Below are 19,104 nucleotides of genomic sequence, written 5' to 3'. Positions count from 1 at the left end.
GACACACACACCACAAACAAACACACACACACACACATACACAAGTTTGTTCTAGAGAGTATCATGATACAGAAGGACTTTGAATCCCATTACACAAAATGCCAAGTTGATTGGTGTAGGTCAAGTTTCCTTTAGAATAACTGGAATATTGCAAGTGAGTTTTTACATATTTCTGTATTTCTGATTTCTCTTGAACTCATATGATTTTATCACATGTGGGAAATAGTATATTTTCCCACTTGCGGTCACCCTAAACCTTTAGCCAAGATTGGTCACATCTGTGTTCACTTGTGTGTCACATACATAGCTCCGATAGTCATTTTTTACTGGTTATAGATATTTATAACCCACTGTCTTTCTTTAGCTCTCTCAATTCAAAATGTTCAAATTGAATTGAAATCTCTTTCTCTTCAAAGAGACTTGTCTGGTAGAAAGCGTGAAAGTATCTTTGTATTGATATTTTACCTTTTATCCCACAAATCTTTTATCGACCTGGTTTCTAAGTCCTGTGGATCACCTCCTTAAATACACTATAATCTCAAATCCCTCCTCTCCTCAGCATTAGTTCAGACTCTCATCAATTCTTGCCTTTCCTGTCCAAGTAGCATGCTTCACTGATATCAAAACAATTAGTCAAAAAGAAGAGCTATGCCTGATGCTTTGAAAATAGTAAGGATCTCTTAGATAATACATGCAGTGCTTTATATTCAGCCCTTCTCCTGATACTAACACTGCTTGCAATTCATTTCTTTCACAATCCCTGCTTTGAACACTGGGGCCCCACCATGCTAAATCATACACCTTTCACTGAATACCAATGGTGTTCACTCTGTTCTAGCAACAAAACAAAACAAAACAAAAAAATGCTCTTTGCCTCAGTGCCAATATTTTTGTTGTTGTTGTTGTTTATTTTAGAGGGAGTTTTAGATAATTTTCTCTTTACTGATGGTTTTACATGTGAGAGGGCACATCATTTGTGTTACAGCAGTCTTTGATAGCTGTAGCACTGATCTTCATAGATAATCTCTACTTACATGTTCATTCATGTTTTGTATATATATGTGGTGTATACATTTGTATTTTCACTTATACACATGATATATATTTATAAACACAATATATGCATGCAAAAGCATCAAGATTGTAAGATAAATTACAAAGTGACATCATAAACTCTGTGTGTGTGTGTGTGAGAGAGAGAGAGAGAGAGAGAGAGAGAGAGAATCAATCTCTATACTTTATCCAAATGCAGATTATTGTGGGTCTACCCTGCTTCTTAATACTTGCTTTATGATTATTATAAACTATTATTATTTCCCAGCATAGTTCTTGACACACACTAGGAATTTAATCAATATTTATTAAATTGACAAATTCTTAATAATATTATTTCTGTGTAATTCTTGCAAACTGTAGGCATTGGGGCGAAGAGGGAAAAAATCCAACAATTATTTGACATTATTTTCATGGTTGCAGTAAAAATCACACTATATCTAACTAAATAAATTATAGAACAGTTCTGTGAAACATGAGTATATTTATTTTTTTCTAGAAAATAAGAAGGTGAAAAGAAACATTTTAAATTTTATTTTCTTTTCAAGCTGAAGCATCTTCCTTGGGACATACCTGACAGTTACTCTAGTTGAAAAGTGCTTGCTAACTTTAAAATATGCAGATCAGCCTGGGGCCTACATTATCTTTGGATCCCCAGTTGAGGGGAGGTTGACTCTATTTACAAAGAGAAAACCAGCAGTTATTAAATCAAATCTCTTTGGTACCAGGCAGGGATTATGGTAGTCTCAGAGCTCCCTGAATATACATGCCTTAAATTCCTATGCATATCATATAAAATTTCCTTGAAAGACCTTGTCTAGTGAAAACTTGATTATGCATCTGCCCAAGCAGTATAGAGAACTCACGAAAAGGACCAGTCATGTTTGGTCTTTAAGTATCACAAAAGCACCCACCTATGAAGGTATGATTTCATGCTCTTGTACCAAAATGCTTAGATGTTGAAGAATTCAGTGTGTCCTCCTTGAAGCTGACCCTATAATCCAGATGTGTAAAGTGAATCATATAATTAACTAAAAGTGGAATGCAAGATGGAGGAACAATTTTTTAATGTACTATTTTCTTTTTATACTGCTTAGAAGTACAGAATTGAGAGCCAAATTATGTCAGTCTTCAGGCTGTTCCTTCTATTCCAACTGCATAATTATGAATAGTGACTTCAGTTTATAAATTTCTATTGTTTTAACTAATAAAAGGAGGGAGAAAATTATAATAGTCTTCCTCATACACATGTTGTGAAGATTAAATGAGAATGTTTGTGTTATATTTTATACTATTTAGCACATGCTATAAAAATACCTATTATTTTATAATATTGTTCTATCTTGTTTATTTTGAGCAAAACATATAATCTATACTTACAAGAAATTAATGGGATAATATAAGTCATCAATCAAGAACATCAACATCATACTAAATGGAAAAACTAAAAGCATTTCCTCTAAAATCAAGAACAAGACAATGCTGTCCACTCTCACCATTCCTATTCAATATAGTTCTTGAAACATTAGCCAGAGCATGCAAAAAAGAAAAGGAAATCTTAGGGATAAAACTAAATAAGAAGTCAAACGATCTATGTTTGCCAATGATATGATTCTATAAGATTCAAAAAACTGTACCAGAAGACTTTTACAGTTTATAAATGAGGTTAGCAACATAGCAGGATATAAGATCAATACCCATAAGTCAATAGCTCCCCTATACTCCAATACTGATTGAGTTGAATAAGACATCAGAAAAACCATCTCATTCACAATGACCAAAAAAAAAAAAATTAATACTTGGGAATTAACCTAACCAAGGAGAAAAAATAGCTCTACAGTGAAAAGTATAGAACACTGAAGAAAGAAAATGGAGACAATTTTAGAAGATAAAGACATCCCATATTTTTGAATAGGCAGAAGCATTATTGTCAAAGTGGACATTCTGCCAAAAGCATTGTATAGCTTTAATTCAATCCCCATCAATATACCACTGATATTCTTCAAAGAATTAGAAGAGACAATTCTTAAATTCATTTGGAAGAATAAGAGATCCAGAATAGCCAAAGCAATACTAAACAGGAAAAGAGAAGCAAGAGGAATCACAATATCTGATCAATTTCTAATCTGAAACATACTACAAAGAGGTAGTAACAAAAACAGCATGGTGTTGGCATCAAAATAAACATAAAGACCAATAGAATAGAATAGAAGACACAGAGACAAATCTACATACCAATAGGTCATCTAATATTTGACCAAGGTGCCAAAAATATATCTTGGAGAAAAGATAGCTTTTTTAACAAATGGTGCTGGGAAAACTGGAAAGTTATATGTAGAAAAATAAAACTAGACACTGCAAAAAACTCAGATTGAAATGTATTAGATTAAGAAAATAGTCTGGAAGCTTTAAAACTACTAGAAGAAAATATAAGGGTCAACACTCCACCATATCAGTGCTGACACCTATCCCCAAAGTGTAAGAAATAAAACCAAGAATCAATAAGTGGGATGTCATTAAACTGAAAAGCTTTTCCACAGCAAAGGAAATGATTAATAGTATGAAGAGGGAGACTATAGAGTGGGAGAAAATCTTGGCCAGCTACTCCTCCTCCAGTAGGGGATTAATATCCAGCATATACAATGAACTAAAAAAATGACCCAATCAATAAATGTGCAAAAAAAACCCCAAAACTAAACAGAAACTTCTCAAAAGAAGAAACACAAATAGCCAACAAATACATGAAAAAATGTTTAAGATCTGTAGCAATCAGGGAAATGCAAATTAAAAGTGCATTAATATTTTGCATCATTCCAGTCAGAATGGCAATAATCAAGACTACAGATAATAAAAAATGCTGATAAGATTGTGGGGGAAAAGATACACTTATACATTGTGGGTGGGACTGCAGACTAGTACAACCATTCTGGAAAGTAGTATGGACGATCCTTAAAAAATTAGGGATGGAGCCACTATGTGGGACCCAGCTATCCCACTCCTTTGTATTGCCCCCAAAGGTCTAACATTGATATACTGTAGCAAATCAGCCACCTCAATATTCATAGCAGCACAATTCACAATCGCTAATTTATGAAATCAACCCAGATGCCCATCAATAGATGAATGGAATAAGAAATTATTACACACACACACACACACACACACACACACACACACACACACACACACACGGTTTTTTTTCCAGCATAGAAAATAATGAAATTATGTCATTTGCTGCTAAATGGATGGAAATGGAGACTATCAGGCAAAGTGAAATAAGCCAAAATCAGAAACTGAAAATTGAATGTTCTCTCTCATATGTGAAAGCTAGAGTAAAATAAAGGAAAGAGGGAAGGAAGGACAGGATATTATATAGAACCAATCAAATACAAATTTATACACAAACAAAAGGAAGTCAAGCAGAGAAAGATGAGTCAGAGCGGGGAGAGAAAATGGGAGGGCAAAAGAGGAGGAAAAAAGTGGGGGATCATAACTGAAATTGATTTCCATGCATTGATAAGTTTGTCAGGATAACCCCAACTGCTATGTATAACTATAAAGCTGTAATAAAAAAGAACATCCAAATAAAAAGAACAAAAAGCATATATAAATATGAAATTGTTTCCAGACCTCAGTGATTCTGAATTGTTTTTTACTTTTTCTTTTAAATAGTTATAGTTGTGTATAATCTTTAGTGATAATCGAAGGGAAATATGAAGAGACAGCATTTTCTTTTTTTGTTGTTGTTTTATTGGGTACCAGGGATTGAACTCAGAGGCACTTTGACCACTGAGCCAACTCCCCAACCTTATTTTGTATTTTATTTTGAGACAGGGTCTCGCTAAAGTTGCTCAGGACCTCACTAAGTTGCAGAGGCAGGCTTTGAACTTGCACTCCTCCTGCCTCAGCCTGAAAAGCTGATTATAGGCACATGCTACCGTGCCCAGCTAAGGGATGGTTTTGAAATATGCAGAAGATGAGTCTTGTTAAATTAATGTTCAATCACAAAGCTCATCCATCACCTATAATTTATTTTAACAAAAACTTTCCTGTGAGAAATTTTGCATTAGTTCTCAGGTCATTAATAAATGGTGGACAACAACTGATTTTTGTTACTATTCTCAATAGTTCATGGGAAAAAAAATATAACAGACAGTAATAAATTCACTATTCTGAGTACACTTTGGATAAATCTGGATGCTATATAATAAATACCATATCAGATTCTCATTAATTTGAGATGTATCTTATATATATACATATATATATGTATATATATATATATATATATATATATATATATATATATATATATAAATAATATATAATATATCATATTAATTTGACATATATCTAATATACCACAAATGAGGGTTTTTCATTCATTGCATGATCTTTGGTTTATAATTTAAAAGTTTTCCCTTCGTAAAATTTCAGCTAACCTGACGTTACATAAATTTACTTGCTATTGGTTTATGATTTCTCAACCTCAGTTGTACGAAATAAGTTCTGTGAGTAAATGCTAGGACAGCAGACACATCCTTAGCTAGAATGTAAAGTAATCTGTTCCCTTTGTATTTTGTTTCAGTGTTGTGTAGATAGCTGTAGCCTCTGAAAATTTTGCAAGGGTTTGCATCCCATTTGTGGGTCAGGTCTGTATGTTTTGCCTGAGTCTCAGTCTTGTATACCAAATCAAGTTTCTTGAGTCCTATTGCTTTCTTGACACTTGGAGTTCCTTCAAAAACTGGAGCCAAATCTTAAACACTAACTAGGTGAATGAAAACCTGACCACCGGTTTAACTTCTTTTGCAAACTCTTTTTCTCTAGAAGAGGGGCTTCCTTTCTGGTGTTTTTGTTTTGTTTTGCTTGAAAGAAATTGAGAGTAGAGTTCTGCAGCTGTTCTCTGCAACATTTAAGTAAGGATACTGGGCCTAGCATGCTCACTATAGATGAGATATCTCTCATATAAGCCTTGATATTTACCCTTTTCCTTCTCAAGACTCTCGACTCAAAATTGAATTATTTTTCCAGGGATGTTTTTATTAAAAATAAATAAATAAAATGTAATTTTGAAAAAAATCCTGTTGTCCAGTTGCTTTTGCCAAAATACTATAATCTAGTTACAGTAATTTAATATTTGCTTAGATTATTTCCATAAAGCCTATTTGGTTTTATTATGATTTTAGGAAATTCATACAGGAAGTGAACAAAAGTAGATGGATAGGCCTAAAATATTCAAATTGGGATGCATTACAGATATATTTAAGGTATGGACATATAATATCTTTCTAACTTTTGCAACATGAAATAGCAAATCTCATGGAACATTGAATATTTGACTAATTTGCCCTGTAGCCCTCATTAAAGATAGTGTTAAGCAGTTATTTATGAGACAAGCACATTTAGTTTATTGTGAAACTCATGATTATATATCTTTCCAGGTTTGAGGTGTTTTTATTTAATATTTGACCATTAATAAATGGCAGCTTGGCATCAGAACAAGAAAAACACTAAAATTTGAAAACTGAGATATAATCCTTGATATTTACCCTTTTCCTTCTCAAGAGGAAATCCATGTATTGAAATACTATTATATGCTATGAGAATTACTGAAGCCATTTTATTTATCTGACCTTATTGATTATTTGCAACATTATTATGAGTAACAAGTGATTTATATACAGGGATTGAGGTTCAGGAAAATCAAATTGCCTAATTTTATGCACTTTCAGTTTTTAAACTTATTGAGGCAACCTTAGAAAAAATATTTTGAGTCACATGAATTAATTGTTATTCATTTAACATATTTTAAAATGTCAACCTAAATATTATTGATATGTTGGCTTAAATAATTGTCTTTTTTATTATAAGGATTCTTAGCAGCCTCCCCAGCATCCATCCACTAGATGTCAGTAGGACCCACCAGGTAACACAAAAAAATATGTCAAGATATTGACAATTGACATCTTGCAGGCAAAATTGCCCTAAACTGAGAACCACTGTTATAAATTCACACAATAAAATAAACAAATGAGTCAGGACATCTTAGCTTGCATGGGTCCCTGTCCCTTCCAAATGACAGAAGTATTTATGCAGCATATTGAGAAATATTAAATTTGGATGATTCAACTTTATTGAAAGCTTAAGTTTTGACTCTACTTTTATAATATTTAAAGATGAAGATGCTAAAAGAGCAGCACTTGCACAGATCAACATTATTGGACACTAAATAAATAAACTAAGTGCTAGACAGTGAGTCAATGCCTCAGAGAGTTATTTATTTAGTCTTACATCAGGCCACAAAGTATATACTAGTGTCCAGTTTAACTAATGACACTGGAAAATAGAAAGTGCAGTTTAGTTCATCAAGGTGAAAATGCTCTTAGAAGTACGAGATCACTGAGTCTCATGCAGGTTGATCGCAGGATCTGCTCCTGAACTGCAAATATGGCAGGTTACAATCAAATCACTCAAACTCTTGTGCTATGCATTTAAAATGCAGTTCATCTGAATTAAAATTTGATGACAGTGGAATATATTTGACCCAAGTATAAGACTTGGAGGGGAAAAAGAATGGAAAACTATCTAACTGTGTCCTATACTGATGACATATATAAAGGACAATACTGGGTTAAAAAATATATAATTAGGGCTGGGATTGTGGCTCAGCAGGAGAATGCTCGCCTAGCACAGGTGGGACCCAGGCTTGATCCTCAGCACCACATACAAATAAAATGTGTTGTGTCCATACACACCAAAAATAAATTTAAAAAAAAAATACATGTATATAATTAAAATAAATTCCTCCTGTCTCCCTTATTTTTTTTAACATGGCTGATAGAAAATTTACACTTACACATGTAGCAAACATTCTAAATTTACATTATATTGTTAGTAGACAGCATTGGTTTTCTCTTTATTATACCCACTCTTAGTTTCAAAGTTAGTATGAGATTTCTATGATACATTGCACATGAAAGATTAAATAAACAGAACTAACTTTGTGTATCTAATAAAATGATATTAGAAATTAAAATCAAGTTTCTTGAGTGTTAGATGATTTAGGCTATCAAATGACATTCTAATTGCCATGACTGAGTGTTCCCAACAGTCAGATACAGTTGCAAATGTTCGTAATATAAAAGATAATTTAGCAAATAAAAATCACTAAATTATGTTTCCATCCATATTTTAAAATAATGAGTCAGGAAGCAGGATGTGCTAAAATCCCTTTAAATATATTGTGCTTCACATTTAGAATTGAACATTGATGTCAACACATCTCTGTCATAACTATCACTTTGGCCTTAACATCTTTAACCACTCATTTTCTTCTCATTTATATAATTGAGATCATAACACTGATCTGAATGAGTTGTTCTGATTAAATAAGGTAGGTCAATAAATAATATGGCACAGTGACCTATAAAAATGCCATTTAGAAAATGCAAAAATTATTGCAGTTTTTTCCTTTCATTATTATTAGCATCTTAATGATTATTATTGTCACTGTTACTACAGCAGGGTTTATATACTGTGCCTAAGAGATGGCAATCAAAAATTTCAAGTTAATAAAATAAAAAGAAATATTTATTAAATGAATGAATAAAGGACTCACAGCAATTGAAAACATAATCAAGTGTATTTTCATTGATCATTACTGCCTATAAAATGTCTAATTTTCTTAATTTAATTAGAATCGATATATTTGCTTATCAAATGTGCTATTAGTGAATGGACTGCATTTTAGACTACTGAGAATTTAAGAATATAGTACTAATCCAAATGATTATTAACTACTGATAAAATACATTTTTTTTCCAAAATACTTTGCTCATTGTACATTGTGAAATTAATTAGTTATGGCTTATTCTCTTCAATTTGCATGTTCATTCTCCTGGTAAAAGGCTCAAGATAAGAGGTGGCCAGGAATACATTTGTAATCTAAAATTTGTTTTATTTAATTTTTAATTGGTGCATATTTATTATACAGAATTGTGGGTTTTAATATGATATGTTCATACATACTTTAAAACAAAATATGATCAATTTAACTCCCCAATACCTTACTCGCCCTACCCTCCTCCCTACCTCAGTCCTTCTTTCTCCATCTTAATGATCTTGTATATTTACAGTGTTCTTTTTTTTTCCTGTTATGAAATTTCTTTTAAATTGTTTATATCTTTAAACCTGTTTTATGGAATTATGTGTATTTATTATCAGTTTGCTTTTTATTGTAAATTGACAAAGATAATGTGAAGATGAAACCTGATTTCTTGAAAATAGAGTACATGGATGCCATCCTTCCTCATTGTCCTGGGATCAACCTTATGTGTGATGGGCACTTGCATCAAACACCCAGCAAGCAGTCGCCATGGGTACAGAGGCAGGCCATTGGTCTTCTGAAGAAGGTTCTATCTGAACTTAACATTCCTTCACATAAGTAATTGTAGGCAATATAATTAAAAAAATACACTACTAATAATCACATTTTGATTAAAAAAACAGAGAAAAGAATAAAATGCTTTCAAATCATCCAACAGTGCTGGGGCTATAGCTCAGTAAATAAATAAAATAAAGGCATGCTGTCCATCTAGAACTACAAAAGTAAATAAATAAATAGCAAAAAAAAGAAAGAAAAAAAGAAACCCACAGTGAATTCTTACACTACCATTCATTCTGAGTAATAGTCTTCAAAGATACAAATATCACAAAAAGCCATTGCATTTTATATTTTAATATTTTATTAGGAAAATATTTAAACCAAAACACTAACTGAAATGGAGATATATTTAGAAGTAAATATTCAGCAAGTGATGAGAAATTAGATTATCACTAGAATTTGATTTTTATGTCTCATTTCTAACAACATTAAATTCCATCTTGAAGTATAGGCTCTTTTAGAATAGAAAAAAATTGATTTGGTCTTGGGTGTGTCCACTGAGACTCATTATCATTCTCTGTATGTACAATTAGGCATGTAGTCACACAAATTTGTACAAGAAAAAAAGAATAAATGTATGAATTATAAGGGCAGAGCTAGGGGGTCTTAATATATCCTGAATTTATTTTGAGGATTTGAAGTGTTAACAGTTGACATTAAATACACAGTGATTGGAAATATTTCTCAGGTTTTAGAAGATTTTTCTATATAGCCCTTTCTGATGAAGTATTTATAATTTGTCAAATTATATTTTGCATCATAAAAATCTACCTTTAATCTAGCATCCTTTTATTAAGTTCTAAACAGAGAGGAGTGAATTGTTAATTATAACAGTGCATTTTCAGTAAAATATTAAACTAAATGTATAAATATAAAGATGTTTGTTAATCACAGCTCCTGTCTGAATAAAATATGCCTGAAATATTTCATTTTATTTTGAATAACAGTGAACTCATCAACATACAGTTTTAGTTCATTTGTTTAGCACATTTTCAAGTGTTTCAAATAAAATTGATAGTTCCTTTTTTATTTCTTCTTTTAACTCTATTTTGTTTTATTTTTCTAAAACTTAAAAAAAAATTTCTAAAACTTTCTTCAGAATGAGCATAAATTACCATTAAAGGCCACTTACTCTGTGGGAAGCGAGGTGGATTGTCATTGATGTCTGTCAGTGTGATGTTCACTGTGGTGGTCCCAGACAAACCTCCCATCTAGCCACCCATGTCTTTGGCTTGGATGACCACCTGGTATTGTTCTCTGTTTTCTCTGTTCATATTTGGTAAAGCAGTTCTGATGATACCTGAAGAAAATACAAATACTTTCATTATTCTAACTGGATTTTCAGTTATTATTTGATTCAGCTCACAAGTAGTATTTTTAGACTAGTGAATTTTTAAAAGATATTCTTTTGATATTGATTTCTATTAATTGTAAAAATAATTCCATATAAATATTTTCTGGCAGTTCCCAGTGTATTCTAGAGTCATCTGAATCCATGTATAAAAACACGAAAACAATTACATTTCCATTAGCATATTTGATATTTTAACATTGAGTTTTGTCATCTTTAATTGTGGCATCCTCAGACTTTCCTGAGTATTAATGCTTTGTTCTCATTCTCCCCTCTCTGTACTAATAAAGATGACAAAGATGGTTAAATGAATGAACACCGATTCATTATTCCTGACCTGTTTCCGGCTCCACAGAGAAATAGGGCTGCCCTTGAAGTATGCTGTAAATGACTCTGGCGCTGTTCCCATAGGAAGGGTCATCGGCATCTGTAGCTGTGACTTGTACCACAGAAGAACCTGAAGTATCCAAACTCAGCTTAGTTCTGCACAGTACCAGAAGGAGGAGCAAAAGCACTCGTTTTCATTGAAGACTTCATTGATGTTTGTCTTTAATAATGACCACTTAATAAAACTTTTACATATAATTTGGATGATAATCAATTATATGTGTGTGTGTGTGTGTGTGTGTGTGTGTGTGTGTGTGTGTGTGTATTTCATGAACTACTGAAATAAAGTTCATATTTATAAGGGCTTTATAGTAAGATGATAAAGTATAAATATTTGATTTTTATATTTATATAGTGTTACTGCAGTTCAACTTTAAGTTCAACTGCATAATCTATATTTAATCAACAGTATTTTATGTATAAAATAGATAATGCTGCAGTTTTTCAAATGTTAACAAATATGATCATTTTTCAAATTCTCAGTTTTGATATTTAAATTTATTTTTATATAATAGATTTGTTTTTTTAAAGGCATATCTAAGCACAAAGTAATAAGTCTGTTCTCTTCCTCACCCCTGCACTAATTAACTCTAAAAATAATTAACATCTGATCTAGAATACATCTTTATGAATATATTAAATTCTAAACTTAGAAACAATCTAAGATGATCCTAATTTTTATGAACTACTAAAATCTAATAAAGTTCATGATATTTATAAGGGCTTTAGAGTTAGGTGATTGTCCCAAGCCCTTGGAATTTAGTAAGTAAACATTAAATAACAATCCAGACCAAATCTTTTGAGAATTGCAGTTTAAAACATTACTATTTAAATTGTTACATGTAAAAAAAAAAAAGTCATCATAGCGGTCACATCAGTTTAAAAAAATGTACATACATTTGAAATGTGTGTATTTGTATTAAATTCAAATGTGTGTCTCTCTAAAAATATTATCTGAATTTCTTGGTGCATTTAATTCTTTGTCATCCTCTATCTAATTAAAAATGACAGTATTAGCATTATTCTCCTACAAATATGTTTATTTTTATTTAAATTGAAAAAGTAAACTCCACTTTCTTGAATTTTACCCTTTTCATGACTTCTGTTTTATAAGTTTCAAAATTCAACCTTGTAATTCTCTACCAGCAAATGATTAATTGTGTGTTTTCAACTGGAGGTTTATTTCAATTTGAGATTCATATCAGCAGGTTTAAATATATTGTATATTTTTATATACATGTATATTTTATGTATACAAATACATATATGTATGTGTATGTATACATATATGTGTTATAATAAATGAGTATCTTAATACATAATAAGAAATAAATCAGTAATTGAATTCCATTATTTGGTATATATAGATAAGCTAAATAAACTCTTTTGGTAATTTGTAACTAATACACATAGATAAAATTCTATATTGCATTAATAGTAATATTTTTCTTGTGTGTATGTGGTACTGTAATTAAACCCAAGGCCTCGTGAATGCTAGCCAAATGGTCTTCCACTGTGCCATAAACCCCAATCTTTCTATTTATTTGAGACAGGTTCTCAGTAAGCTACTCAGGCTGGCCTCAGGATTAGAATTCTCTTGCCTCCATCTCTCCAGTGACTGGCTTTACATGTGTGAACCACTGCAACAGGCAATACTATTCTTAAAATCATTGGCCACCTATATCTGCAGGTTCTTTATTTTAGGACTCAATTTTCCTAGGTTCAAAAATATTTTTTAAAAATGTATATCTACTGAATATGAGTAGAAGTTTTTCCTGTAATAGTCTCTATCCAATGTAGCATAGCTACTATTTCTATAGCATTTTCATTGCAGTAGGTATTATAAATAATCTAGAAATGATTTAAAATACATGTGTGGATGGGTATTCATTGTATGCAAATACTGTGCGATTTTATATGAGGAAATTGAGCATCCAAGAATTTCAGTATCTGTGGGCAGCCCTGAACCAGCCTTTGTGGAAAGAAAGAGATGACTATAATTATATCCTAGGACAGAATTTTACACAACTGTTAAACAAATCCATGTGACATAAAATTAATATTCTCACATTTTTTATTGAAAGTCAATTTTTAATTAATTTTTAAAAGAAGATCTATCATATATATATATATATATATATATATATATATATGTATATATATATGATTTACAAATTCACAAGCACTGTGAAATGAATTAATTTCTTTTTTCCTTATTTCCTAACTAAAATAATGTTAAACATGTAGTCTTGATAAGGAATATAAAAAATGTTTTCAGTTAATTTATCCTAATATTTTAAGTATTTCTTGAAATTTTTCATGTTTTAAATATCTTCATAATGCTGTAAATAAACTTACCTACAACAGACATTTCAGGAACACTAGCTGTGTAAATTTCTTCTGGAAATGTTGGTTCATTGTCATTGATATCATGGATTTTTATCATAAATTCAGATTCTGGCTCCACTGGCCGCAGAGTTCTTCTGTTAATTGCTTGCGCACGTAGAGTGTAAAAGGCCATTTCCTCCCTATCAATTCTTATTGTGGCATAAATATCACCTGTTTTTTTATCAATAATAAAAAGAGTTCCAGCTCCATCTCCAGATAAAATATATTTGAGTGATCCATCTCCTTTATCTTGGTCTGAATGAAGCTATGGGAAATAAAAGTGAGCATATCCATGATAACGTTTAAAGGCGAATAATGCTGAAAGAATTCAAAGAAGGTCCTTCAAATCCCATCACAGAATAATGGGGTCAGTAATCTTACTTCTGGAAATGAGAGTTGAATAGGTTTGATAACGCTCATTTATATGCTTTAAGCACCAGGAATAGTCTTTTATGTATCATTGTGATTTTTTTTATAAATGGGAAAAAGTAATAAAATGAACCAAATCCCTTCTTCCCTTTACTTGGTAAATAACCATTTTCATGGGCAAATAAATCTGATTGAGACAGCAACCATCAGTCTTGATGTGTTGTTGTAAACAGTTCTCTCAATCTTTTGCTGTATGGAAAAGTCTTTAACTCTCATATTTTGCAGGAATTTCACCTTCTACAAACTTATTATTAGTCATTGTATTTCTATCGGGGAATTAGAAATATTTTAGGATTTGTAAGATAGACAAAGCTGAAAAGCATAGTGTATACTTTAGGAAAAATATACACCATTTTTGGTTCAAACAAAAGACAGAGACTACCTCATAAATGTTTGTAGGTCTCATAGCACAAGTTCAGATAGAAATCTACAAAAAAACACACAATATATATGTCGTAAGTCAAATTAAAAATTATTTGATACTTATTACTAAAAAAAATAGGAAACTATAAAATAAAAAATGTTCTGGCTTCTTGCCTTATCAAATCTATCTTCTTAAAATCCTTAAATGGCAAGACAATGCAGGGCAAGTCTTTTTCTTTCTTCCTTGCTTGTGTCCAAAGAAAACCACACTCAATCTTTCAAAATTAATTCACATCAAAGAGCTTTGCATGCATCCACATGGACATCCCATTCCAGTACCATCAGAGTGAGTACAAATGCAAACCCAGGAATCTGTGTGTCATGGGAAAGTTCCATATATTCTGCCTTTCACCAGATACCCACCTATAAGGTCAGCCCCCAGACTTATGGATACAGGTATCAGTGAGTGAATTTGGTCTTAAGAAGACTTGGAGAAGAGATACCCATAGAACCTAAAGGAAGCCCAAGGATGTTTGAGCAGGTAGTAATGTGTCCCTCATGCATTGTGGATTATAAAAATGGATATGGATTCTAGTGAGTGTATCTCTTGCCTTCCACTGGATTTGTGTCCTTAAGGAATGAGGTTGGCCATAGGAAGCACGAAGTTTGGCTTTGAAAACCACAAGGATTGTAAGGTTTTCTTCACTTGTAGCACACAACCAGTAAACATTTTTATGTTAGGATTACAGTTTTATTATTTGAAACAAAATATTACACTTCAAATTTTTATTATTTGCCTTAAGATATATTTAATAAATTGTAGATTTTTCTTAATTTCTAATATTAGCACTATCAACAAAAGTAGTTTGATTTTTAATGATTATCAGTAATTTGTATTTACCTATCAACTCTTGAAAAATATTTTTATTTCTCTTATTTCAGGATTGATAACTCATTATTACAAATATAATGCAAGACAGAAAACCCAAAAGGCATATTCACTTTAGAGACAAAGATAAAGAAATTAGAGAACAAAATTTTAAATACATTTTTAGCTATTCATAAACAGTAAGGTAGGGGTGGAAAACTCAGGAAATATCTACTTTTAACTGAAAAGCTCTTAGAAGTAACATATGATTGTGTTGTCCAGGGAACCATTCTCAAAAAGTCACAAGATTGATGCTTTTTAGTAAATGAAAATGCACATAGTTGCTGGGAAACTTTCCAATTATATGCATGTACCACACAGTGGCAATTTTCCATATGGCAGATCTAGGCATTGCACATTTCTTTCTGCCTGGGAATCAAAATAATTCAAGAAAAGAGCATTGATAATATCAATATCCATCATTTGAACAGATGACTTTATGGTTTGCAATAGACAGTTCTGATTTTTTTTATTCATTCAGTAATTTGAATGGATAAATATTTGTTTATTATCAGAAGAGTCAGGTACAACTAAGTGAAATCAAAAATTTCATTCTAGTTCAATGAAAGATTCAAACAAAGTGTGGATGGATATTCACAGGACAGCTACCAAACTAGCCTACAGGAATAATGGAGGGTTTGTTAAGTATACACAACCAAACTACCCAATTAAGAATAAGAAGACATTTGAACTAGGAAAAGTTTTCCATTTTACAAATTTTACATCTTAGAAAAGAGGATGAATATAGAACATGAATTTTGGTCAAGGATATAAAGCAAGATATGAAACTGATTAAAATCAGTTCAACTATTCTAATCAATAAAACATATTTATAAAGCTGCTCATATGGTGAGATATTAATTTCTATAATGCTGAATTTTAGAATATAAATCACAGCAGGATTTTTACCTATACTTATATTATACTACAGAGAGTAAAAATTAGATCCTATAATTGGATCACATACTGTGGGAGTTTCCATTGGATTAGAAAATTGTACATGTAGCAGGGAATCAAAGAGATGAGAATTGTAAGTCAGACTGTGACATTAAAAATTGGAAAATGAAGGATGTCTACTTTCTCCAACAGAAATATAACTAAGAGAATAAAATAGTTATAATTCTAACCATCGCATTAGTTTTCTCTATGTATTTGTGTTTTATTGTTAAGAAACTATAGACAATAATTTTTTGAACTATACAATATTGAAGTAATGATAATTTGTATTTAAAGAAAACTTTACTTACAGAGGGCCACAAGTAAACTCTATTATATTAGTTAAGAGTAATAAATAAATAAATATATTTTTTTTAAAAAGAGTAAGACATGAAGCTGGATGTTGTGATGCACGGCTGTAATCCCAGCTACCAGGGAAGTTAAGGCAGGAAGATTTGCAATTTGAGACCACCTTTAACAACTTAGTCAGACACTGTCTCAAAATAAAAATTAAAAAGGGCTGGGGATGTAAATCACTGAAGAGTGTCCCTGCATTAAATTTCAAGTACTGCAAAAAAAAAAAAAAAAAAAAAAAAAGACAGTAAGCAAAGGAATTTAAAAAAAAAAAGAAACAAAGAAAAGAAAAAGAAAAACAAATGTTGGAACTGAGCACGTAGCTCAGTGGTAGAGCTTTTGGCTAGCATGTCATGTGTGAGGCACTGGGTTCAAATATCAGCACCACCTAAAAATAAATAAATAAAATAAATGTATTGTGTCCATTTACAACTAAAAACAAACAAAAAGAAAACAAAGATTAAAATGACCTTATTTACTGTCTTGATATTAACCTCTGTTTAATGATAGAAGGGTTTTTAAAAAATTGAGAAATGTATAAGTAAAAAACTAAAATTGATATCTGTCATATTAAATGAGTCAGAGAAATGAATTCCTATACTCTTGAGATTGAAGAAAATGCCTCTTCCCGAAGATAAAACCCATGGTTGTTAAAGGCAGCTCCTTGCAGGGACACTGAATGCTGATGCTTTCCTAGCAGATATAGGAAGAGACAAATGGGCAATCCTTCTCCTCTATTTTTACATATCTCCTTAGTTTTCCAATCATCTTTTCTGAGCATACTCTATTCACATGTGCACTGGCATTGTTTCCTTCCATCATTCTGTGTATGTGTGATACATTTTATTTCTTGTTCTGCCTCATTTACTAAGTTCAGACAATAATTAATTATTATGATTGCAACCCTCTAATTACTCTTCCTTTTTTATTTGGATATGAGGCGTCAGTGCTTGAATTTGTTAAACATTTAATTGAATAAGATCACTTATTTTTGTTGCAGAGAAGAGGCATCAATGGAACATGTGTTAAAAAACTTATCGCATCTATTTACAGAGAAATAACTTTCATAAGAACTTGTCTTGTGCTATTTTATTATATGAGACTAAGTTTTCTTTAAACAGGGAAAAAATATTAGATTATTATGGCTTTAGTTTCTCACTAACACCTGTTTTGCGGTGTGAAACATTTGTGCCACAAATCTTTAAGAAGAAATTTATGATAATACTGACCTTTTCTTTCCTTGAGGAAAGCCTATTAAAAATTCACAACCTGCTGTGTTACTTGTAAATTCACAAGCAGATAAAGGACATGGCAAGATACATGACAACTAATGAAAATAGAACAACTGGTACTGCACTGCACATTTAAAAGTCATCTTCCTATGCCTTAACTTTATTCAGATATGTTTAATTATAACATCATTATGTTTGTTTATATTGACTAGTTGTAATATTTAAAACTAAGCAATCCATTTATATTAAAGAATTATTTGAAATATAAATGATTAATAAATGCCTGGTAATTTGAAATGTAGCACATATCTGATATTTTTATAGAATTTCTAATAAAGCAGTTATTTGAGATATTTACATAAAATAAAGCTTATAAGCTAAAAGGAACTCTGGAATACCCAGCTTAGGAACTAGAGAGTCAATTGTTTATTACATGGAAGTTAAATCAAGAGTAAACTCCAGGATGGGTTCATGTTGGAGGATCCTTGTTTCACAGTGTTCAGTCTGCTATAATCAGCTCCACAGACACATAATTTCTATACAACAGAAATTTACATTCACAGTTCTGGAGGCTGGAAAGTCCAAGAACAATGTGTCAGCAGATTCAGGGTCTGCTGACACCTTCTCTTCCGTACCTTCTGGCTTTGCCCTCCATGGCAGAAGGAACCAGGGGTCTGCCTGAGGCTTCTTATATAAGGGCACTGTACCCATCTTATTCCTGAAGGCTTTTTAACCTGCACATTCTAACCACCACCCAAAGGCCCATTTAATACCATCACCTTGGAGGATAGGGATTCAAAATGTGAATTTAGGGTGAAACATATATTCAGACCATAGCAAATCTTTTACCTCTTGATAGCAGTTCATTTTTTTTCTGTTCATTCATAAAATAAGAAAATATCACTAAAACAATAAAAGAATCTATCTTCAGAGTACATAGACGTTTAACATGTTACTGAAAGAATCCATAAAGGCTTTTACCTCATTTTTCCACTTTTGGCTAGAAAAAAATATTGAAAAAATTTAAAAGTGAAAATAAATATCAAGCCAGTCATAGTGGCACATGCCAGGGGTTTAGGAGGCTGTGGCAGGAGGATCACAGGTTCAAAGCCAGCCTAATCAGTTTAGAGATGCTGTAAGCAACCTGGTTAAACCCTGTATCAAAAATAAAAGGGGATGAGGATATGGCACAGTAATTAAGTGCCTTTGGGTTCAATTCTTGGTAGGAAAGAAACTAAAG

At 31.6% G+C, this 19,104-nt stretch overlaps 1 protein-coding gene across 1 annotated transcript in view; it reads right to left on the bottom strand.

The window, feature by feature from the left end:
• LOC143388518 (cadherin-10-like) overlaps nucleotides 1-18,575 on the bottom strand; it is a 94,226-nt gene extending 75,651 nt beyond the window's left edge. Inside the window, 4 exon segments of the mRNA XM_077108002.1 lie at nucleotides 10,629-10,796; nucleotides 11,185-11,304; nucleotides 13,593-13,887; nucleotides 18,420-18,575. Of these exon segments, the coding sequence (XP_076964117.1) occupies nucleotides 10,629-10,796; nucleotides 11,185-11,304; nucleotides 13,593-13,887; nucleotides 18,420-18,575 (739 nt within the window).
• Nucleotides 18,576-19,104: the final 529 nt, after the last annotated feature.

The sequence above is a fragment of the Callospermophilus lateralis genome, unplaced genomic scaffold (genome assembly GCF_048772815.1).
Source record: "Callospermophilus lateralis isolate mCalLat2 unplaced genomic scaffold, mCalLat2.hap1 Scaffold_107, whole genome shotgun sequence".
Classification (NCBI taxonomy): domain Eukaryota; kingdom Metazoa; phylum Chordata; class Mammalia; order Rodentia; family Sciuridae; genus Callospermophilus; species Callospermophilus lateralis.
This window is presented reverse-complemented; position numbering and strand designations above follow the sequence as displayed.